Genomic DNA, 25169 nt, shown 5'->3' with positions numbered 1-25169 from the left:
CCAGCTTGTCTCACCAAAACCATGCTCAAATATATATCATCCTCATTAAACCATCACCAAAGCCCCACTGGGATTTATTGTGCTCAGACTTATCTTGCACTTGAGACAACATGATATTTATAATTGCAGTTCAGTATAATAAGTTCTTGGTCATGGATAGTTTTTCCCTGTTCTACTGATGGGTCATGTAGCTAGTTTACCAAACTTTCTAATTTTTATTTGGCGATGGGAGGAGGATATAAGGGAAGTAGAAGCTGTATAGTAATCTTTGTTAAATGAAAAGATAGGAGAATAAGGGCCACCTTTTCTAGACATGATAGGGATGGAATTGGTTTCAACTTATTTATACTATGTTACTGATTTTAACAATTTATTTCAGAGATTTTTGGAAGGAGGAGGGAAGAGATGAGATAGACGAGAAAGTCTTTCTCAGGGGACAGTTGGAGTGAACCACTTAAAATTTGTCAACAGGAGACTGCTTGTGGGGAGCTGTGCCACTATTCAGTTATGGGCTCATACAGGCTGGACAGCTTTTTTAAACTACATATGGAGAAAGGGCGAATAATCCTTTTTACTGATATCTAGAAAACTCCATTCTAATATAGATGAAGGCAAGCACCCAGGAACTGCTATTATTAATCTGGGTCACTTGGCCTTATGTTAGAGATGTACATGAGGGCAGTCTGGATTTGCATCATTTTATAACAAAGTATTAAGTTATGTGTGAAGATTCATTTGGCCTGATGGTTCAAAAAGTTGAAGCATAACTGCCCCATTCCAACTTGTCTCCTTGAGTCGTAGCGCCTGTATTTCTTATTTGCTATCTAGGTATGAGGATTTTTTGAGGTGAGAATTTATTTATTGAATATAAGCAGTTCTTGTTAATAAAGGTAATATCGAAAACATACAGTTTATATTCTTTGAAATGAAATGCTAATAGGCTCAAATCCAACCTCGTCAAATGGAAACAAAGGGATGTATTGGCGGTGGGATAAGCCAACTCTGTTTATACAGGTTTTCACATGACTTTTCTTTTAAAAAGTGCATGGAATGCATCCAAAACAAATAATGTTTTGTTAGATGAGAAGACCAAAAGGAAAATCCTAGAGAAAGGAGGATGGATGATCTTTCTTTAATGTCAAAACTGACCTAAACACATTCCCTCCCTGCCCCCACCCTTGGCTCAAGATAATTTTCTCAACAAGACGCAGATTGCTTCAGTCTTTGCCTATCACCCTTGGAAGCACTTTCCTTATTATTAGGAGCGGGGGCAGGGTTTCCTCTGAGGATTTTTACAGCAATGAAGGGGTCCTCCTTTAAATACTTTCACATGATGAGGGAATGCCGCTTTCAAAGTGCCGTCATCACTGCGGCTTGTCTGCCATGAGACAATTTACTCTTGGGTGAAGGTCCTTCTTGGCTTGATTGTCATTAAGGACTTACCTTTCTGATGGATTCTTTTTCTATAGAGCCTCACTTTTTCTGAGACCTAGCAAAGGAGCTCAGCCTTCTCCTCTGTTACCCTTATTGGCCACTGTTCTTTTTTGAAATATGTTTTATCACACAGGGTTATAGTCTTTAACATAGTTTCTCTTGTTGATCTCAACTAATCTAAGATTGGGTTGACATACTGAATATTCCATTTTAAAGACTGGATTTCTTCAACAATGCAAATAGACACTATGAGTTTTAGAGTAGTTTTGAAATGTCTTTTTTCTTTGAAGCATCACTTTCAATGTTTAAATATGTCAAAACAAACAACAAATAAACTACTCATGTTTCAACAATGTCCCAGAACACATCGAAATCATTTGGGACCTTCATTTTCCTCCATCTCACCCTACTCTATCTTTGAGTATAGTCTTCTATAAATATTTAATTCACAGGGACAAAAATACAGTTTAACAGCTTGAATGTATTGTTTAAACTATGGTTTAACAGCTTGTTCCAAAGCAATCCGCCCCCCCCCCCACCAAAAAAAATCATTGATAGGCAATGATTCATAATTATTGGAAGAGGTACATAAGAATAAGAAACCCCAACTATAATTGACAGTTCTTCTCAATGCTATTGCCTAGGGGTGAGTTTCTGAGTCTGTAGTAGTTTTAGATAAAGGAATAAAAAATTACGTATGTCCCAGCTAGAGTACATCATTTATTTCATTACTCTTGGACTTTCTCTTTGGAAAGTTTGGTCGTTAGAAGGTGAGGGAATCAGTTTGTTAAAGGTATTATTATTATCTGCTTCCATCTAGAGGTCCCTTAAGTGCAACAGTACAACTATCCAGACATAGCAGTAAACGTATTTCTTAAATCCTGCATCCTCCTTCCTGCTGGGGTGTTCCAATGAATGACCTGTCAGTCTTTTATTGAGGAATAAAGTGGAAAATAAGAAGGGAGTCCTAGACTAAAGTCAAAATATCCAGATACTAGTTTTGGCCCTGCCACTTCCCACCTGTATGACCTTGGCAGATAACTTATCTTTCTGCTCCTCCCTTTTGACTCCCCCAAATCCCTGTAAAGTGAGGTGATTTAGATTATCTTCATATGTCTACCTTCCTAAATAAATAATAAGGCTACTTTTCCACTTACATAGGTTTAATTGTAGTGGTTGAGTCAAGTTTGATACTGCGGTGAGAAGCTATCATTGATATTTCTTAATCCAGTCTTAAAAAAAGAATCTGTTTATATTCTCTCTCCTGTGGGACTCTGTGATATACCATAATTATCTATTCCACTTGCTTGTTTAAGGCTAATCAGAAATCAGTTTAGTAAACATTTGTGCTGTGCCTTTGTGCTGAATACCACGTCCAAAAATAAAAAAACACCACACCTGTTACTGTTGAGTCGATTCCAACTCATAGCCACCCTATAGTACAGAGTAGAACTGCCCCATATGGTTTCCAAGGAGCACCTGGTGGATTCGAACTGCTGACCTATAGTGGTTAAGAACTATCTTAACCACTCTGCCACCAAGGTTTCCAAATACCACGTAGGCAGTGAGAATACCCAGTCAATGAGTTCAGCCTCTGCCTTCATCACCTAGTCAGGGAGGAAAGCATGAAAACTAATAAATCAAATAAATCACAAATCCAGTGTGATAAGTAGAACAAGATAAGTATATAAGATTCAGAGGTAGCATACCAAAAACAAAACAAAAAAACCAAATCCACTGCCATCAAGTCGATTCCAACTCATAGTGACCTATGTATATATATTTCTGCATACCTCTTTTTAATTCTAAAAATAGGAAAATGTAAGGAAGAAATGTAACTTTGTGGTAAGTTAAAAACAAAAACTCCTAAATCTTTTTACCTGTTTACTGTTGAAGCAAATGTGTCCCCCTATAATATTAGTTGCCTTAAACCACAATCAAATGAGTCATGCCCTGAGAAGTTAAAAAAGAAAACACAGAATGCTTTTTTCTTTTCATAGACAAATGACTTTGTTTTCCAGTGTCCTCAAAATCATCATTAGACCTCTCTTCGCTAGTAATTGGCACTTCAGTCCTTGAACAAAGAACACTTAAATGTGTCAAGTAATCATTATAAAGCAAATATTATATCCTATACCCATATACCCCCATTGCCGTCAAGTTGATTCCAACTCATAGCGACCCTATAGGACAGAGTAGAACTGCCCCGTAGTGTTTCCAAGGAGCACCTAATGGATTTGAACTGCCGACCTTTTGGTTAGCAGCCGTAGCGCTTAACCACTACGCCACCAGGGTTTCCACTATATCCTAGGATATATGAAAATTCTCTTTAGAATTTGGAAAATAGGGATGAATGAACTGTCTTAAGAATATTGGTGAGTCAGCATCATTAGTTTTTGTTAAAATGTTATAGTCGAGAAACAGTCTTGAACTCAGCTCAAGGAATTGGAAAGTGCTTAAACTCCTGGTGTTAAATATGGCACTGACTATGAAAGCTATACTGTTGATAGTGGGGGGCACGGAGTTTGGGGGAGTTTCTTACAGAGACTTGGCCTGAACTGATTTGTTTGAAACTGGAAGTCATATTGTTGAAGTTTGCACACTGTTTTCTTTCAACAGGTGTATTAACACAAAGCACTATGTTTTTAAAGGGCTTCTTCCTTTCTGCAGGAATAAATTTGACTTCTGAGAAAGAAGAAAAAATGTACCAGCAGTTCAGCAACATCACACCTCTTTCATCATTTTGGGGATACAGGCTTCAGTTCAGTGACTCCAGATACATATTCTGGAAACTTGTAAACACATGCCCATAAGTACTGACCGTAAACCTGATTGTATACTCATAAACATTTGCCCAATCTTGTGGTCCACTTACCACTGAGTTTCTTAAAACTGTGCATGTATTTTAAAAATCATTAGAATTAATGAAAATTGGAACAAGGTGCTATTTGAGGGAAAGGGCTACCTAGAGATGCCTGAGCAATGCTGCTCTTTCAGTTTCTTCTAGGAAGTGAGCAAGCCTCTTGCCCATAAAATAGAAGCTATGCTTTCGCGATACTCCCTGTTTAGGGAAATTAGATTAAGATAGAGACAACAGGATATTGATTTTTTATACTTTAATACAATGATTAACCATCCAAACTTAGTACTGAAAAAACAAGCTTCCTAAAGAGGCGAGGAACTGTTGAAAATTAACAGCAAAACCAATAAGATTGTATTTTGGAAGACATCATACTGGAAGACTCAAAGTGCTTCAGGGCCACTTGGTAACTCTGGAGATGAGAAAAAGTAGTGAGAGAAAACTTTTTAAGTTTGGAGATGCTCTAGGAAACTATTGGATGGTCTGATAATGCCTGATGAAACATAAAACCCCAATGTGACTATAATCTGAATCTGAGGAAAAGGTTATTCTTAAAAATAATTGCACGTTTGCAAAATATATTACCATTTAGGTTTGACCTTTTTTTTTGGGTTGAAAAAGTTAAGCATGAGTCATATATTAAATATTTACATTCTTTGCTTAGTATTTCTTTAAAATTGCATCCTAACCTAAGGTTATGTAACTCTCCTCTCTGTTTTGGTTCTTTTGCCTCTTCACCCCAGGTTGGCCTTCATTCCACGATGTGATCAGTTCTGATGCAATCACCTTCACAGACGACTTTTCTTACGGGATGCACAGGGTGGAAACAAGCTGCTCTCAGGTCAGTTAACCCCGCCTGAAAACCCAATTCTCTGCTCACTCTGCATTGCAGACACTTTCAAGACTCCTGGTTGTGCTAAGTACAGCAACTAAGGCCAGGTGACTGATCACAAGAGGGACAGAAAAGCACATGAAGTCTATATAAATTCCTAATGGTATTTGGGTATTCAGGTATTTAGCAAGTCCAGTTAAATGTTAGTAACTGGCTTTAATACTATTGAACAAAATCATTGGTAGGGAAAATTGTCTTCAATCAACTCAGTAGAGTGAGGAATGGGCTATTCTTGGGGCATATAAAAATTTCATATGTGGCCTTATATAACCTGATAGTCCCCCTCTCCCTGCAGTTCTGAGCATCTAACAGCAGTGATTCAAACACCATCAACAAAACCCCAGAAATGGCTTCTCTTGGGTGGGTGTGAAGAGAAAGGCTGAAGAGAGGCGGTAGGAGGGGCAGTTCCGCAGTAGGCTGTATGAGGGCAGAGTGGGAATATGTGATAAGGTAATTCCATCTCTGCTTCTCGTATTTTGTAGGCGTATCCTTGTTTTCAAAGATGTTCTAATTAATTCAGTCCACTCTGCTCTAAACAAGTAGTGCTGGCTCTAAGGATAAAATAAGCATGGTTGAGAAGGAGGCAAAAGCACCATGTTTATTTTGTCACTGTCTGTCAGGAGACTTGAGCTTGTGTGTATTTTGTACTTAAACCCAGAAACATAGTCAGAACCTTTTTGTACACAGAGTAAGAGCAACTGCACACACTAGAGCAGGTAGTCCTGTTTTTCTAATCTGTTGTAAATAAGTGAAATGTGAAGTCTGAGTATGGTAGCACTGAAATTCCTTGATACTACAGAGGATTTTGTTGAGGGGTGTCTGTTGTACTTTTCAGAGATAAAAGGGGCACAATCAGGAAGGAAGCTACAATAGCAAAGTCACTGCCACACTGGCCTCCCTTAGCATTCTACTGCCTGCGCTTTATCCGTTTTTCTTTAACTCTGTTCATCAGGCACAAGATTTTTAGGGAGTAGGTGGCATATTTACTACCAAGTAGCAAGGGGGGTGGGTGGAGATTGGTTTGAACCTAAACATCAGTCCTAATGAATTTCTTTTTTTATTTTTATTTTAAATAAGACTAGCAAATTTACTGTCTTCTGAGTATAAGGGCCACTCTCTCCCTTAAAAAAGCAGACTTTATATTTTACCTAAGCCACATTTTTCAGATCACTCTTCTTTCTCAGAAATGAGCCTCTGAGTGTGATGGTGGACTTTCTGATGCTGGGTTTCAGCCCCAGAGATTCTAATGTAATTGGCCTGGGGTAAGACCTGAGCATAAGCATTTAAAAAGCACCCTTGGCTATTGTTGTTAGGTGCCTTCGATCAGTTTCCACTCACAGCAACTCTGTGTACAATAGAAGGAAACAGTGCCTGGTCCTGTGCCATCCTCACAATCGTTATCGTGTTTGAGCTCATTGTTGCAGCGACTGTGTCAGTCCATCTCGGGGAGGGTGTTCCTTTTTACAAGTGACCCTCTACCGAGCATGATGTCCTTCTCTAGGGACTCTTCCCTCCTGATAACATGCCCAAAGTGTGTGAGACAAAGTCTCCCCATCCTCCCTTCTAAGGAGCATTCTAGCTGTACTTCTTCCAAGACAGATTTGTTTGTTCTTCTGGCAGTCCATGGTATATTCAATATTCTTCACCAACAACATAATTCAGAGGCATAGCTTCTTTTTCGGTCTTCCTTATTCATTGTCCAACTTTTGCATACATATGAGGTGATTGAAAATACCATAGCTTGGGTCAGGTGTACCTTAGTCCTCAAGGTGACGTCTTTGCTTTCCAACATTTCAAAGAGTTCTTTTGTAGCAGGTTTGCCCAATGCAATGAGTCGTTTGATTTCTTGACTGCTGCTTCCATGGGCGTTATCCCAGTGAAATGAAATCCTTGACGTCAGTCTTTTTTCCATTTATCATGATGTTGCTTATTGGTTCAGTTGTGAGGATTTTTGTTTTCTTTATGTTGAGGTGTAATCCATACTGAAGGCTGTGGTCTTTGATCTTCATCAGTAAGTGCTTCAAGTCTTCTTCGCTTTCAGTAAGCAAGGTTGTATCATCTGCATAACGCAGGTTGTTAATGAGCCTTCCTCCAATCCTGATACCTCATTCTTCTTCATATAGTCCAGTTTCTCAGATTATTTGTTCAGCATACAGATCGAATAAGTATGGTGAAAGGATACATCCCTGATGCACACCTTTCCTGATTTTAAACCATGCAGTATCCCCTTGTTCTGTTCGAACAATTGCCTCTTGTTCTATGTACAGGTTTGTCACGAGCACAATTAAGCGTTCTGGAATTCCCATTCTTCGCAATGTTGTCCATAATTTGTTATGATCCACACAGTGGAATGCCCACAGTAACCTTATAAAGTAGGCACTGTTGTTTTCCTTCATTTTACAGTTGAGGCAAGTGAGGCACAAAAAAGGTCAATTAACTTGTGAAAATTTACATAGATGTAAGTGGCAGAGCCGAGACTTGAATTCAGGCAGTTTGGTTCCAGAGCTCTTTATGTTGTTGTGATTGAGATAAATTGATCAATTGATCAATTAATCGATCAATAGGCCGACCAACCAGCCTGCCCTAAAGAGTCACATTAAACTTAAAAAAAAAAAACCCATCATCACCAGCAGTTAGTTTAATACAATTTAGAATTGAATTCAATTGAATTTTAAATGATGTTTTTCTAACTTCCACACAAAATAAATTATCTACCCAGTAATATGAAATATTTGTTAACTAGGTAACTCTGGGTAGATGGCATATAGTAATTTGTAACTTAGGTACAAAGTTAGTAAACCTCTATTAAGGCTAGTGGTTGTTTTTTTGTTTTCTCTCTCTCTCTCTGTGTTTTAATTAAGCTGCCTTAATGGCTATTGTATGACTGCCACTCCCCTTTTCAGTTAGAACCCACTTTCAAACATCAAGTGCTGTGAAAACCAAATCAGAATGGCACAGAAAAAATGAGGCAGAATATATTAACTTTCCCTAAGGCTGATTTCTACTGTCTGATTTCTTTGTGGCTAATTCTTATAATTCATGGCTGGAATAAACCTCTTTCTTTGTCGCTAGCCACAGAGATAACGTCAGTAGTAGTCAAGAAAAGACCATGATGAAGGGTGTCCTACAATGACAAAAGAGAAATGAAATCCACAAACTATGCCAAAATTAGGCAACGTTCATGAAAGATGTCAAGCTAAACCATGTATAGCTCTTGTCCCTTTGGTTAGATGCCTAGGTGACTGTTGACTGTTCTTTCAGTCCTTTCCTAGCAGTGGTATTAAGAACTAACACTGATCTATTCTTTTTTAGTTTCTTTTTCTACCACTTTTACTTCTCATATTTAGAAAATATTTGATCCTTTCTTTATTAAAGTCTTGAATTTAAACAGAAGAGAGAGAAAAATTTCTGTTCCACTAAAGCACGTGTGAATGCATGCTTGGCGAAGTAAATTCCATGCCAACCTTAGGAAATTTCCCAGCCCTAAAGAATGGGAGTTCCCGAACACTTAATTGTGCTCTTGAGGAGCCTGTACATAGAACAAGAGGCAGTCGTTCGAACAGAACAAGGGGATACTGCGTGGTTTAAAATCAGGAAAGGTGTGTGTCAGGGTTGTATCCTTTCACCATACTTATTCAATCTGTATGCTGAACACTCTGAGAAGCTGAACTATATGAAGAGGAATGAGGCATCAGGATTGGTGGAAGACCCATTAACAACCTGTGATACTCAGATGACACAACCTTGCTTACTGAAAGTAAAGAGGAAACACTTACTGATGAAGATCAAAGACTATAGCCTTCAGTATGGATTGCACCTCAACACAAAGAAAACAGAAATCCTCACAACTGAATCAATAAGCAACATCGTGATAAATGGAGAAAAGATTGACGTTGTCAAGGATTTCATTTTACTTGGATCCACAATCAATGCCCATTGAAACAGCAGTCAGAAGATCAGATGACGTATTGCATTGGGCAAACCTGCTGCAAGAGACCTCTTTAAAGGTTAAAAGGCAAAGATGTCACTTTGAGGACTAAGGTGCACCTGACCGAAGCCATGATATTTTCAATTGCCTCATATGCATGCCAAAACTAGATAGTGAATAAGGAAGACTGAATAAGAATTGATGCCGTTGAATTATGGTGTTGGCAAAGAATATTGAATATACTGTGTCAGAGCCTTGGTGGCACAGTGGTTAAGAGATTGGCTGCTAACCAAAAGGTTGGCAGTTTGAATCTACCAGCTGCTTCTTGGAAACCCTATGGGGCAGATCTACTCTGAACTATAGCGTTGCTATGAGTCAGAATCAACTCGACGGCAATGGGTTTGGGTTTTTTTTAATGGACTGCCAGAAGAACAAACAAGTTTGTCTTGGAAGAATTACAGCCAGAGTGCTCCTTGCAAGCAAGGGTGGTGAAAGTTCATCTCAAGTACTTTGGACCTATTATCAGGAGGGATCAGTCCCTGAAGAAGGACATCATGCTCGGTAAAGTAGAGGGTCAACGAAAAAAAGGAAGACCCTAGACAAGATGGATTGACACAGAGGCTGCAACGATGGGCTCAACCATAGCAATGATTGTAAGGATGGCACAGGACCAGGCAGTGTTTCCTTCTGTTGTACATAGGATCACTATGAGTTGGAACCACTCGACAGCACCTAACAACAAAGAATGGCACATTTGTTGACTTCTGTATGTGGATGGAGCTGGGATGGCTGCCACTCAAGATGATAACAACTCACTAAATTAAAGTGTGGATGTCTTTCTTTTCAATCTCTTCATCTTTTAATTTGTATACTTCACACACTTTTATTTTCCTTTTGCCTTACATTTTTCTTTTTCATTTTCTAATGCATAATTTTTACCTTGACTTGAAAAAAAATAAAAAGAAAACTGATTTAATATTTTCCATACTAGAGCAACCACTTTTGCTTTACTTGTGTTTTTCGGTTTTAGCACTATGTTCCCCATTATCAGTCTTTTTTTTACTTTATATCCTTTTATGTTACATATTCTCTTCCCCTACCTGCAAATTCCCCTCTTCCTTTTTTTTTTTTTTTTTAAAGCTGTTTTTCTTGTCTTTCTTTTTATGGGGTAGTGAGAGAGTGGGAAACTTCTCTGACTTGCTTCTTCTCTTTCTAAAATTCTGTTTGGATTTTTAATTCACCTGGCTTGTCTTTTCTCTAGACTGAATTTCATCAGTGAGGTTTATGTTATGAAGAATCTATTGGATGCTTTTAGTATCTCATAGACACTTCCAGGTAGACATGTCGCATGGAGTAATTCTTTCCTTATAGCAAATATGGAGTATCTAATCATGAAGACCCTTTCACTGCCAACTTCAACAAGTGAACTGATCTTCCATAGACAAAACTAGTACATTTGACCTGCTCGCCTGGCAGTATTTCACTGGTCTATTGGTCCTTAATTCTTGCCTTAATAGTTAGGATTCTTTTTGTTTATTTATTTGTTTTTGTTTTTTAAGTAATGATGTGGGCCACAACATGCTGTGAATTAGGCCTCATATTTAGGTAGTAATTGTAAACACATTGGGAGCCAGTAACTTTCCACCTCTTTACAGTACATTGTAGGTTTTCCATGTGACTTCTAAGGTAATAATGTTTTAGTAAAATTTTACTGAGAAAGTTAAGATTGATTCAGTCCTATCTCCAATCTTCATAGAAATACTGCCATCAGATCCTTCTAGAAGAACTGTTGTGGAAGAAACCTGGCATACTGCCTGAGCTTCAAGGTTGTTGTTGTGTGCAGCTGAGTCATTTTTGACTCATAGTTGACCCCATGTGACAGAGTAGAACAGCCCCATAGGGTTTTCTAGGCTTTAATCTTTACAGGAGCAGATCACTAGACCTTTTCTCCCACAGAGCCTCCAGGTGGGTCCCAACCACCACTGGTTCGGTTAGCAGCTGTTGCGCCACCAAGCCTCCTTGATCTTCACTGCCTTCATTATGATTGCTGCTTGCTACGGAAACAGGTTACCCTGTTACATTCTTATTTTTGTTGCAATCATATTTATTTTCTTTTCCTATTCTATCTACTGAATTGAGGAGTTAAATTCAAGTTACCTGTTCTAAAGAGGATCTTTATCTTAAATTTGCCCACTTTGGTGGGCACACGTATCTTCTTCCCCTGGCCACAGCAATTTTGTAACAATTTTCAGTTATAAAGAATTTTCCTTAATTTTATTTAATCTACATTTTTCAGCTAGTGATAACATACATTGCTTTTATTCCAGTTTCACTGACTACCGTGAATAATTGTTTGATAGCTTCTCCCTAATCCTCCAACCCCAGCTTGTTAAGCAATGCTTTGTCAGGGGTTAAATTCAGTGCAAAGGGGTAAAACTTGCTTGATTTTAGCCATAGTTCAGTAAAGCAAGTCCCTTCTGGGAATACTTGGGGAATTCTTCCTTCTTCAGATCAAAATCCTACGTCTGGGAGACCAATAAATCACTTAACTTTTTGTAATAATCTTTAAGGAAACCATCAGATCCTTGAGTTTACCCAAGCTGGAGTCTGTTTATAACTGTTGCTGTGACTACTTCAATCTATGGTAGAGTCCCTTAAGTTTGTTTTAGAACATTATTAGTTTGTTCTAAGTCAGCTAAATCAACAGAAAGGTAAGTATCCACCAATCAAAGTATTTTTCAAAAGTTAAGCAGTTTTTGCTAAAACCCCAAACCTTATCAATCTTTTGCAGATGATAACTCATATATTGCTGGTGATTAAAGATACCCATGTGTTACAATCGGGTGTCAAGACTCACAGCCCATCTCTCTTTTTCTTGATCTTTCAGTAAAATCATAATACTAAACTGGTGACTTTACAATCATTTCCTTGGCAAAAGATTAATATCACAAGCACAGAGGAAAAGAGCCCCTACTTACACACAAGTGTCTTCAACAACAGTGGGAACAACAGAATACTACTGGCAAAGTAAATTGCTTGCTCAATCTGGTTTTTTTTTTTTTTTTTTCACCCCCCTCGGGGCGGGGGGAGGTCTTTTTCCCTGATTCGCCACAGTTCCTTGAGTTGCCAAATTTCTGAGTGGGAGCCTTAGGTGATAAAGGGAATTTTTAAATTTTCTTTTGGACAATTATATCATGCTTCTTCAGGGTGAGGGCTAGACTATCCAGCTATAGTTTGTATTTTACCTATAAAAGAAAAAAATAACCATTTGAAAACAACTTTTAAAATGTGCACCTAAGATTCTACCCTGAAATAAATCATTAACAGCATGTTTCAGAGATTTCTGCACTGGGCAACCAGTTTGTTTCAGTTTACAACCAGGTGTGCTGAGAGATCCCAACACACTGCCAGTTGGCTGGGGCCGGCGAGGCAGAGCTCGCAGGCGGCTGCAGAAACAGTGCATCACTGACAACTTCCACTCATCGTCCCAGCTTGACCAGGTAGAAGCTGGAAGGAATGGGCTCCATGTGTGTGGCCCTCCAGGGAGGAGCCTTCAGTGCTTATGCACTTTTAAAAGAAACTGGGTAATGGTCTTTTACGGGAGACTGGCTGTACCTGGGAGGATGCACAAATGTCATGTGTGGTGAAGTCCTCCCTCAGACAGATGGCCTTGCAGCTTCTTAGGCAACAGGGTGGGCATGTATGTGGGGGCACAGATATAAATTAACACCTTCTATGTTTTGAAATTTTGATCTGTGCTCAGTAATCTAAGTCTGGTGTTAATCTTCCAAACCACCTTGTGGCAGGCATAATCAAGCCATCACTGTCTTTTTAGAGGCTCACACCTTTTCTGAGGATTTTCCTCGCCTCTTGCCAGCCCATATATTCTTTTGCCAATGATTTTTGCTACCTTTGCCTAACTATAATTTCTCTTCACCTGTTCCTTTTGCCTGGATTAGGGGACACATATATAATCGTTTTCCTTTATGTTGAATCCAAAGGCTAATTACAAATTAGCAAATGAAACTGTAGACTGAAAACCAATTCAGGTCAACAGATTAAATTGCCGTAATTTGGATTTATGAAAAAAATAATTTGGGAAATGAAGACCATATAATTTATTCTTAAATGCCTTCAAGTGTATCTTTATTGTGCTTTATTTTTGGAGACTGTAAATAGAACTGTTTTCTAAGTATGCTCAAGGAATGATTAATAAAGGCAGTATGATTTGTTTTGCCCAGATAGCTATATTCTCTCATATTTTTTTTTTTTTTTAAAAAAAAACCTATCTGAGACTTTTATGTGAAAGCTTCACCTCTCGGATGCCAAGTGATTAAAGTGCCAGAGCTGCATGTGAGATCAATAATTGCACACACGCTGGTCACCGAGAGCACTAGTTCCTGTCAGCCTGCACACTGACTGTTTTCACAGGCTGCAATGGGTGTTTACCTGTGTCCGTTGAGTAAGCATATGTATTTTTACCGGTGCATCTTAGCTGCTGATGCCTGAAAATTTGGCCTCAATTGTTTGTAGAAAGGAAAAGCAACCTGAGCTGTCAGCCTTGATATTACCTAAACCTAAATAGAATGTGGTAAAATAATGCAAAATTTGTTTTTTAGGCCTGTTTCATATTTTCCAGGCAATAGATCAGTTCAGGGTTCATTTTTAGTTCTTTAATAAGGAGACAGAGTATGTTGGCAGTAAATTAAGAATGCACTTTCATATGGAAATGCCATATAGCCAAAGTTGCTATTTGTGCTATTTCTTAATAACTAGGGAACCCTTGAGAATTGTTTCTCACTTCCAGTGGGGAAACTGAGATCCTAGTTCTTTGTAATGAGTACCCTTCCTCTCTTTTCTCTCGTCCTCTCCATTTGGTATCTCAACCCCATTGTCCATTGTCGATCCCTACTTTCTTTCCCAGCAATTTATGTTTTATGTATCAAATCGCTGAGAAGAATTAATAAATCATCTGTATGTCTCATGTTCTTTCCTAAATCTTGACTCTTCCTTCTGCCTGGAATGCTGTCTTCCAGATATTCACTCCCTCACTTCCTTCAGGTCCTTATTCCAAAGTCACCCCAGTGAGGCCCCCCATGGCCACCCTATCTAAACTGTTAACACCCAACCCTGATACTTCATATCACTTTCTTCTCTTTTTTATCCCGGCATTTACTCCTACCTAGCATACTTTACAGTTCACTTGTTTTCTTGTATATTTCCTGTCTCTCCCACTAGACTGTAAACTCTATGAGGCCAGAGATGGTTGTCTGAATCCCCAAAGTCTAGGACATTGCCTGATACACAGCAGGCATTACATAGATACTCATTAAACAAATGAACGGAAGCATTTACCCCTGGACTTTGGTTTCTTTGTTTATTATGAATGATGTGTTTTCACGTCCTGTTTGAATGTGGTCCACCAAGGTCTCCATTTCTGTCACCCCTGCCCCTGCTGAAAGGGTGGGAGAGTGCTCAGTGTGACATTCACTGTCATCTCCTAGAGCCATAGGTGGCATTGGAGCAGTTAGCACAGGGCTTTATTCGGTGAACCAGCCTGATTGGAGAAAATTTCTGTGGGCTGGATTTCTCTTAAACACCAGCGTAACCATCCCTCCTCCTGCTTCGTCTGAACTCTGGGCCTTTCGTCCTCCCTAAGCTTTATGGATAGTCAATATCTTGGATTTTAGGTAAACAGTTTATTCCCTCTCCACATGTTACAGTCCATTGGGGTAAAGAAGCCAGCGTGGCACTCCATCTATTGGAAGCCAGAAGAAACAATTGTGTGGGCTAGAGAGCTTTCCATTTGCTACGCTTACAGCCCTGGTGACCGTGACATAACTCGGTTGAGCCTTCCCTTTGCTTTGCTGGGTTCCAAGAACATCCAATGCTTGTCTGATGTTAAGCTTTACCGCCCATGAAAGCAAACATCACCTCCATCATGACCAGTTAAACAGTATCTTTTACAGTGGACTTCTGCATATCTGAAACCCACCTTTCCAAAGCCAGAAGTAATGCCAGGGGGAACAGAAATTATTCTGCCGCGTTGCTTACAAGGGGAGATCAAGGGTCAACTCAATTCATAAAATTACTGCAGTCATTTTTCCACTGGCTAAGAGACTTCACAGATCAGAAAATACAATGGCTCGTATATGATTTCTGATATGCACAGTTCTAGTGTTTCTGATTCTCAGCATGTGGCGTAGAGCCTGCCAGAAACCATCCTTGCAGCTATTGACAGGCGAATCAGAAATCTTCCACAAGGGTTCCCATCATTTCTCTATAGACCGGCCAGTTATCCATTTAAACTGCTTAACCTGAGTTCCTCTCAAAGCCTGCTTTGTACACGCTTGGCCCTTATATTTTGCTCTTCTCTTTCAGTGTGGTGCTCACCTTGGGCACATTTTTGATGACGGACCTCGTCCAACGGGCAAAAGATACTGCATCAACTCGGCTTCCTTGTCTTTCACGCCTGCAGAGAGCAGCGGTGCGGAAGGAGGCAGTGGAGTCAGCAGCCCAGCCCAGGTGGACAAAACGGAGCTGTAGGACGGAGAGTAACAGAAACAAAGTGTTCTTAATGCACAGCTGATTAAAAAATAAAAAATAAAAGTTGTCTATCTTAATAGATATATTTTTTCAAAAAATATAAAGGCAGTTTTGTGCTACTCGTATTTTTTCTTCTTTTGCTTAAATAGAGGCCTGGCCACCAACATATTTTACTATTGACTGCCAGTAGATCCTGACCTGTTTATAGCTTTAGTGAATGGAGACAGCTTTGTGAAACTTCTTCACAAGCCATTTAAGTACCATTTGGCATTATTCAAGCCACATAGCTGATTTTGAGTTTTAGTGGGTTTTTTTTGTCGTCGTTTTTTTTCCTTTAAGAGGCAGAGGGTACTTGGTCTTCAAATGTGAGTATAGACATCTCCTACACAACTAGAGACCAGAGCTTGGAAGTGCTTTGAGATCTGCGAGACACATGGCCGTAAGGCATTTGTATAGGTCTATCTAAGATAAGGACGGAGTGATGTCTTACGAGACTTCTCAGCTTTGTGGAAAGTTTGAGCTAAGGTCGCTTATTCTCACTAAAAGGGTATGAAGGTCTAAAGTCTTTCCTTACATTAAATTGTTGCCAGCTCTGAGGGGTGCACTGAATGTTGTGGCAGAGAAGTAAACATTACCTCACAGTTAGGCTTTTGTTTTATTTTCCATTGAAAACATTGGAATGTAAAACAACTGTAAAATGTTGAGCCCCGTATTGTCCAGAGTTCACAAAGACTAACACCTGCCCTTGCCTTTTTATAAGTCCTTCCCTCTGCACCTAATGCCAACTGCAGCTGGAAGGGCATTTTGGTAAATTCCACTCTGTAAAATAAAATATTAGGGACAAGATGCTTTGTCAAGGAAGCAGAAAAAAGAGAAAGCAGAAAAGACCAAGGAAGAGGTCCTAGGTACTAAAATATCCAGTGTTAGGCAGAAAATTTGGCAAGATACTACAGGTAACAAACAGAGCCCAAAGGGCTTGTACACCTTAGGCACAAAGTTTCAGGTGCCCCCTGGAAAGATGTTGGGAATTAAAATAGAAGTAGGAGCTCAAGTCTCAGTCTTGACACTAATTTGCTCTGTGACAAGCGACAAGCCATTTACCTTCTCTGTGCCTATTTCTCCCAGTATAAAATGGGACTCACAATATTTGTAGAATATATTGACACTCTCAGGGCAAAAGTATGATGTTGCTATACAATTAAGATCAGTACTGTAGAATTAAACTGATCTGGTTCTAATTGCCTCAAAGGCTGAAGCACAGGCATTTGAAATGGAAAGAAGCAGAGAGGAGGTTGCCTTAGCAGATTGGTATGGAAACAGTTGGGCCAAAAGCCAGAAATTTTTCTTTGTTGCAGTATGGCCGTTTTACTCTGAGACGGTCTGCTCTGTTGCTTTATAACATTTTGTCTGGCAGAATGGATGGCGTTGTGTACAATAAGGATCTTACGATGTGAGGAATGGTGATATTTGCTATAGCCAGGTGTGTAGGTCCAGTTTGTGAATGATACATGTTGTGTCTGTAGCCTTGAATTCTAAAAGGTAGTTTTTTAAAAAATATTATTTTTTGTAAACCTTTGAAGGCTTATGAAAAGCCGACATCTTTCTTTGTGAGTACCAAGACAAAAGTGAGAGAATTACTTGCCAATTTTAAAGAAAAAATGAGGAAGTAAAATGAAAAATTGTGACAAATCGAAATGGCAATGTGATCATGTCCGCATTCTTCCCCGTCTCTACAAGCACCCTCTGGTGAGGCCCTGGCATCCTAGTGGCTCTTCATTGTTACTTTTGCTACAACTTTGCAATTCCAGATAAGTCTCCCTTAGCTCCCAGGATGTTTCACTTCAGGGCCTGGAGCCACTAGGGAATTTGCAGGGTTCACTTCTCTCTAGAAATCAGATGTAAAATCTAAGACCAGACAGAGTCCATTGAGGCCTCAGCATCCATACCATCCTAGAAACCTTTCCCAACTTGCCTAGGGGTATGGAGGGAGCCCCAACATTTCCCAGAAACTCAAGGATCCTCATATGGTGGCAGCTAAAGAAGTGGGTCTCCCAGGGTATTCCTGTCACATCCTACAGCTCATCCTTCAGGGCTACATGCAAAACTTCTCACACTGCTCTAGCTCGGTATAGTGGCTTCCCCAGGGTCTGCTGGACAAGAGCTGTAGTGTTAGGGTAGACAAGGAAGATAAATGAGGGGCTTCTTCCCTCTCCCCACAGATTCTGGATTGTCATTGTTCCTTCATTTTTAATGTGAGGCTTAACATTCCCCTCAAAAAACTGCTTTTCTAATCCTTAGTCTTTGTTTCCAGGAAAGCTAGTTTTTCTTCTACCACACTTTCTAGCATTGGCTTTAAGAAAAATGCAACATCCATCAGGGAAAAAAGTGGGCTATATGCATGTGGTTTAATTCCAGATTGCTTTTGGGTTTAAGTGGTATCAAATTTCACTATATTTCTGTCTTATGTTAAAGAAATATATTACTAAAACGTCAGCGAGCAATAATGTCAGCTGTCGAGCACTAGATTTATTTTTGCAGGATATAGAGTGCAATGAACTGAGTCAATATGGTGAGGTGTATGTGATCTGTGGGAGTTGTACCATTTAACATAAGGCAAGATAGATTCCTTACTGTACCATTAGAAGATGCAGGATTGTGTAAAATGTACGTACATACAGTCATGCTGAAGGAAAGCTGCTGTATATATTGTCTTAGAGAATAGTTCTGTGTGTTTAAACTTTTCACTTCTTAGATACATTTAAATTCTGAATGCAAATGACATAACAACTTGAAAGCCTCTCCATATTAATTATCTATAAAATACCTTGCTTTAAATATGAAAAATAATGAAAGGGATTGTCATTTGTTTTAGAAGTCAAATATTATTTTTGCCTTAGATACCTTTGTAATAATTTTTCTCCGAACAATTCAAAACTTTTGAAAAATGACATGAAATTTTCATTAAGAAAACCCTTTTCCTATGTTTATTGTATACAGAAATTATGCAATAAAGTTTCTTTATAAAAATATTTTCTTCTCTGATTGCTAAAACACCTCTCATTTTTAGCACAGATACATGGATTACCCGCTGGAGTTCGTCGCAGACTGCTCTGTTGATCTCCTTACCCAGCTGACGTGTGTAGTTTCTGTAGAAGGCCTTTTATCTGATGTGGCCATTGGAAGTCAAGTGAGGTCCAACGCTCATAGCACAGTCCCTGGGAAAGGCCTCCAGGGATCCAAAAGATTGGAGGAAAGGGAACCATTTGCAGAATTACTCAACCTTTACCTCACCGAAATCTCTTAGCAGTTGTGTATGTTTTTGTGTTTAAAGTGGGACTTTGGGGAATTCCATCATGATAACTGTATGGATAAAGATGCTAATGCCTAGGCTTCTGTTAAAGAATTTGAAAGGAAATGTATACTATTGTCAAGGATTGGTCTCTAATGAAACATGTTAGGAGTTCCTTGTTGCTCCTAGATGAATTTCATTTTAAAAATCATCTCTATAGAAAAGTTTCAGTATAGTATTAATTGCTACTCAGGTTTTTAATTTTTAAATTTATTTGTTTTATTTATTTGGGGGAGGAAAAATGGAGTGATGGGGACTTTTGTTTTTCAGCCAGTTAAGTTGCATTCCTAGTATCCTAAAATTCACAGGTCAGCAATTCCATGTAGTGTACCCTAGAACAGTGGGCTCTCAAAGTGTGGTCCCCAGACTGCAGCATTGGCATCACCAGGGAACTTAGAAATTCAGGTATTCAGGCCCCATCCTAGACTTACTGAATCAGAAATTCTGGGAGTGGGGCCTAGGAATTTGTGTTTTAACAAGTCTTCCATGTGATTCTGATGAATGTTCAAGTTTGAGAATTACTACCTTGGAACTTTTAGTTAGAAAACTTCAATTAGTATTAATTTTAAAAGCATATCTAACTGTTGCTCAAAAAATGACTTATTTTGTCATCACTGGTTTTCTTTCTATAGGGGTGGGTCAAATGAATTTCCCAAAGCATCGTGCCTTTCAGCTATTCTTGTCCTTTGCTGAATTTATCTCATTCTGGAGGCCTACCCTTTCCTTATCAGCTATCGCTGTCTTAACTGCTATTTGCAGTTCTGGTTGAACCTGGGCTGCCCAGTGGTGCTCATCAGTACTTCTCTAAAACTATGGGATGTCCATGGCAGGACTCATCTCAGTAACTGAAAGAACTAGGGAACAGATCTCAGCGCATAAATTTACATATGACCTTTCCCAGCTCTTCCATTTCATTGTACCTGTACCGTTCATCATCACCATTAAGTTCTGTTTAACTTTTCAAGAGATCTTTACAAAGCTGCCATATACCTGAATCTTGACTTTTTTGTCTCTGTAAACTAGAAAACTGCTATTGATACCCAAATCTTAAGAATAAAATGACTTCTAGAGGATGCTGGCATATAAAAAAGGCTGAATAAAAAATTTTCCTTAGGACAGACTTACAAGTATCCCTTACCAACTTCTAACTAGAGTTCATTGTATACAACTGATCAAAATTTCACCATTTTTATGTGGTCCTGAAAAAGTACCACATACCATGGAAGAATATTCTGGCAAGAGGGATTGGCCTAAAGATGACTGTAGGCTCTAAACTACCATAGTGCAACTCTGACCCCACGAACACCTGAAAGGCTGTCATGTGAGTAAGAGGCTTGTTATGGAACCATCATAGGATGAGGCCAAAGTAGCTCAAGATTTCAGAACCAAATCAGATCCTCAGGCCCACGAGAGATTTTGCAATTTTTAGGTTAGTTATAGAGCCACAGAACTTTCTCAGATTATGGATGTCAGAGAACCTCATTCTTATTTCAGGGTTTTTAGCTTTCCTCTCTGCAGTGTCCACCACCACCACCACCACCACCACTACTCCCAACAAATACATACTTGCCCATATTATCCAGGCTGAGGAACCTGACATTTTCAGGAATAAGCAGCAAGGCAAGTCAGTAATTATGAAGTGCTCAGCTCAGCACAGTAATGATGGGGTAAAAGTGTAGAAGGACACTTGGATAAAAATGTAAATAACTAGAAAGCAAAATAAGAGAGGTTTTATGTATTAGAGAGGAGTCCTTGGATGGTACAGAGGCTGAAGGTGCTCAGTTGCTAACCAAAAGCTTGGAGGTTCAAGTCCACTCAGAGGAGCCTGGGAAGAAAGGCCTAGCAATTTACTTCCGAAAAATCAGCAATTCAAAACCCTACGGGGCACAGTTCTCTCTGAAACACATGGGGTCATCTCAAGTTGAAGTTCACTGGATGACAACTGGTACTGGTATGTATTAGCCCAGGAGAGTCTTGCATATTAAGGTTTGGTTGCCTAAAACTATTCCCATGGCCTTCAGTCTCACCGAGGGACTCTTCATCTTAATGACATTGTGTATTAAGTAACCTCTAATAATCAGGTACTTGATCCAACCATTCCATGTAATGTGAAGTAAGTATTCTTATTCCCATTTTACAGATGATGGGGCCAAAGCTCAGAACAGCTAAGACAAATGATATACCTACTACTTGGCCAAGCTCAAATGGAAATCCAAGTTCGTATAATTTCAAAGGCTGTGCTCTCTATTCCACACTAAACTGCCTTCAAGGTAGGGCACAGGCTATTTGGATAGTGTTCATTTGCAGAAAGCTTTTACACTGGAGGAAAATGTGCCTATATCCTTTTGTATTTATGTAAAAATAATTGCAATTTGCCCTTCCAAAGTATACCCTGCAGTGTGACCTCTTTATTTCAGAGAGGGCTAATTAAGCATTGCACATCTTGAGTTGTTAGACTTTGGTGGTGGAGAGTTTCATTTTTTTCCTGTCTTAAGGGCTAACTTTAGTACTGCTAATGATTTCTAAATACCACAGAAAAAAATGTTAAGATATACTCTGGATTTATATGGAGAAAAGGAAGGATAGAGATAACACCAAAGATCCATTTAACCAAAATAATCAGTTTCTGGAGATGCGGAGCCAACATAGCACTATAAACAGAAGCACCAAGCCGTCCCTCCATAGCAAAGACCCAAAAAACTAAGTAAAACAGAGACAAACATCAATCCTGGAACCCTAAGCATCAAATGAAGAGATAAAGAACTCAACCAAGCACCAAATGGAATAAGAAACTGACAGAGATCAGAGAGCGAGGAGAGATACGAGCGGAGGTCTTTTATCAGCTAACACAGCACAGATTCACTATCTTGGACTACTGTTGCAGATTGGTGGGCAGGGAGTATGGGAAGGCAGCTTCATGGAGGTTCCATCAGAAGACAGAGCACCTGGTAACCAGTGATATAAGCTTTCCTACCCCCCACCCTTCTTCCCTCTGCTCAGCCTCTGCCGCTTCCCAAGGGGGCCGAGTGACTGTGGCCTGGGAGGCACCGACTCCATGCCGCTTGGATTCACCAAACCCACACTGGCTGGCTCCTTCAGTGCCATTTTATTGTTGCTGGTGTTGCTTTTTTTTGGCTTCTTTTGGTTTCTTCCCTGCCTCTCACCTTTTCCCCTTCCTTTCTCTTGAACACCTGACTCCATGTGCCAACTTTGCAGCTTCTTGACAGGCTGTGAACTGCCACTCGGATGGGGAACTGCTTCCCTGATCTGCACCACCATGTTAGTGGGGTCCCCGAGGCCTTTCTTTTGTTTGTTTTGTCTGTTTTCTTGGCTTGGGAGCTGCTTCTAGCCGGGCTGTGCTGTGTGGCTTGGGAACCACTTCTTTGGTCTGTGCAGCTGCACTGGTGGAATCCTTGGGGGCATTTCTTTTTCTTTTTTCCTTTTTGTCTTTCTTCATTTCTCAGTTTCTCGTATCTCTCTACTCATCTTCTTTTCCAGTCTCCTGAATACCTGGAACTGTGTGCCATCTGTGCCCCTTCTAGCCAGGCTGTACTGTGAGGCTTGGGAGCCACTTCCTCGGTCTGTGCAGCCACACGAGTGGGATCCCTGGGAGGCCTTTCTTCTTCTTTTTTTCTTTTCATTTTTTCTTTATATTTTTTCTTTTTTTCTTTCTGTTTTTATTCATTTCTTAGTTTCTCATCTCACTCTGCTTTACTTCTTTTCCTGTCTCCTGAATACTTGCACTGTATGCCATCTCCGCCCCTTCTAGATGGGCTGTGCCCCGAGGCCTGGGAGCCACTTCCCCAGTTGCTGGTGAGATCACCGGGGGCATTTTTTTCTTTCTTTAAAAAAAAAAAAAATCATTTATTTATTTCTTTTTTCTTTTACTACATTTCTCAGTTTCTCATCTCTCCACTCCAACAGCAAGCTTCCTCAGCAATTTTTTTTTTTTTTTTTTTTGGCCCCTGTTTCTCTCTCCTCTCTCTTCTTTCCCATATCCATCTTAGTCCCACACATCACAACCTCCCTCTCTCCCACTGCCTACCTGCACTGTGCGCTGAACATCATGCCCCCAAGCAGCACAGACACTACCTACAAGAACCTGCCCTGCACTGACCCCAGCCCACCCTGTCGGCTCCAGTATGTGCCACAAACAACCCATCCCAGCAACTCCTCTTCAGCCGGACCTGCCCTGCTGCACCTGCCTTAAGTGACTGGCCCTGCCCATTGGACAAGGAGGTGAAAAGTAAACAAGAAAACAACAAAGAATTCACAGCCCGCCTGCTCAGACATAACCAAATAAAACAAAAAAGCAGGACAAAACAACTCTACAATCAATAAAGGAAGAAAATAACTATGTCCCAAAGACAGCAAATAATATCAACACACACACAAAAACAGGACAGGATGGTTCCAATAGGTGTCTAAAATAAAACACTTGATGACTTTCCAGTAGAAGAAAAGGCACTAGGGCTACTTGATAGGGAATTCAAATCTCTAATATTCAGAGTGATCCAAGAGATGAAGCAAAAAGCAGACAAAAATGAGGAAAAGATAGACAAAGTCATGGAAAATATGGACCAAAAAAATGGAAGAATTCAGGACAATAATATAGGAACAAAATGCCGAAATAAATCCACAACTAGAAATCATACAGAACCAACAATTAGAAATCCAAAAGATAAACAACAAGATTTCAGAAATGGACAGTATTATAGAAGGTCTAAGGAGCAGGTCTGAAATGATGGAAAAGAGGATCAGCGAAATTGAAGAAAAATACTTGGATACAACTGTGTTTGAGGAAAAATCAGAGGAAAGAACAAAGAAAAATGAAGAAACCCTGAGAATTATGTGGGATACAATCAAAAGCAAAAATTGGCAAGTGATCAGAGTTCTGGAACAGGAGGCAAAACAGAAAACACAGAGAAGATCATTGAAGAATTGCTGACAGAAGTCTTCCTTAATATTATGAAAGATGAAAACCTGACCATCCAAGAAGCTCAATGAACCCAATATAGGATAGACCCCCAAAAGAAAATCACCAAGGCATATCATAATCACACTCACTAAAACCAAAAACAAAGAAAGAATCCTGAGAGCAGCTTGAGAAAAACAAAAGGTCACATACAGAGAAGAAATAATAAGACTAAGCTCTGATTAATTTGCAGAAACCATGCAGGCAAGAAGGCAGTAGGATGACATATATAAATCCTTGAAAGAAAAAAATTGCCAGCCAAGAGTAATATATCCTGCAAAACTCTCATTCAAATAAGATGGTGAAATCAGGGCCTTTCCAGATAAACATAAATTAAGGGAATATGTAAAAACCAAGCCAAACTTACAAGAATTACTAAAAGGAGTCCTTCAGTTTGAGAACAAACAACATCAGACCAGAGCCTGAATCTAGAACACAAGATCTCACCAGCCAGATACCAACCTAGGAAATGAACTCTCAAGAACTATTCAAAACCAAAAGATTTACAACAGGAAACCAGAGAGGTTAATCTGCAAATGACAATGTAAGAACAATAAAAGAGGGAATAAACAGTGTAGGTATAGAACTTTCTAATAGAGAGGAAAGCAAGGTGATACCAAGTAATAATAGACTGGTTCATATCTAGGAAGATAAGGGTAAATTTTAAGGTAACCACAAAGAAAATTAACAAACCTACTCAGCAAAATAAAGAATAACACCATAAAGTCTCAGTAAAAACAAAACCTACAAAAACAAAAGAAATGAAGAAAAATCCTCAAACAAAAGGAATTCAGCACAGGAGAGTAAGAGGAACAAAGAAATCATCAGCACCCCCCCCAAAAAAAGCCCTACAAATGACGGCAATACACCTATCAATAATTACACTGAATGTAATTGACCTAAATGTACCCAAAAAGAGACAGAGAGTGACAGAATGGGTAAGAAAAACAGGATCCATCAATATGCTGTCTACGAGAGACTCATCTTAGAACAAAGATGTAAATTTGTTAAAAATAAAAGGATGGAAAAAAATATATCAAGCAAACAGCTACCAAAAAGCAGGAGTGGCAATACTAATCTCAGACAAAACAGACTTTAAAACAAAATCCACCATAAAAGACAAAGAAGGAAGCTGTATCATGATTAAAGGGATGATCCGTCATGAAGACATAACCATAATAAACA

General features: G+C 39.4%; 1 protein-coding gene across 1 annotated transcript in view; it reads left to right on the top strand.

Moving 5' to 3' along the window:
- Positions 1 to 15728, top strand: part of MSRB3 (methionine sulfoxide reductase B3) — a 138734-nt gene extending 123006 nt beyond the window's left edge. Inside the window, exons 5-6 of the mRNA XM_023736100.1 lie at positions 5038 to 5135; positions 15496 to 15728. Coding sequence (XP_023591868.1) covers positions 5038 to 5135; positions 15496 to 15660 — 263 coding nt within the window. The 3' untranslated portion in view covers positions 15661 to 15728. The remainder of the gene's footprint in view (positions 1 to 5037; positions 5136 to 15495) is intronic.
- Positions 15729 to 25169: the final 9441 nt, after the last annotated feature.

Source organism: Trichechus manatus, unplaced genomic scaffold (assembly GCF_000243295.1).
Source record: "Trichechus manatus latirostris isolate Lorelei unplaced genomic scaffold, TriManLat1.0 scaffold00086, whole genome shotgun sequence".
Classification (NCBI taxonomy): Eukaryota; Metazoa; Chordata; class Mammalia; order Sirenia; family Trichechidae; genus Trichechus; species Trichechus manatus.
Note: the sequence above shows the minus strand (reverse complement) of the source record. Positions and strands in the feature narration are given on the sequence as shown.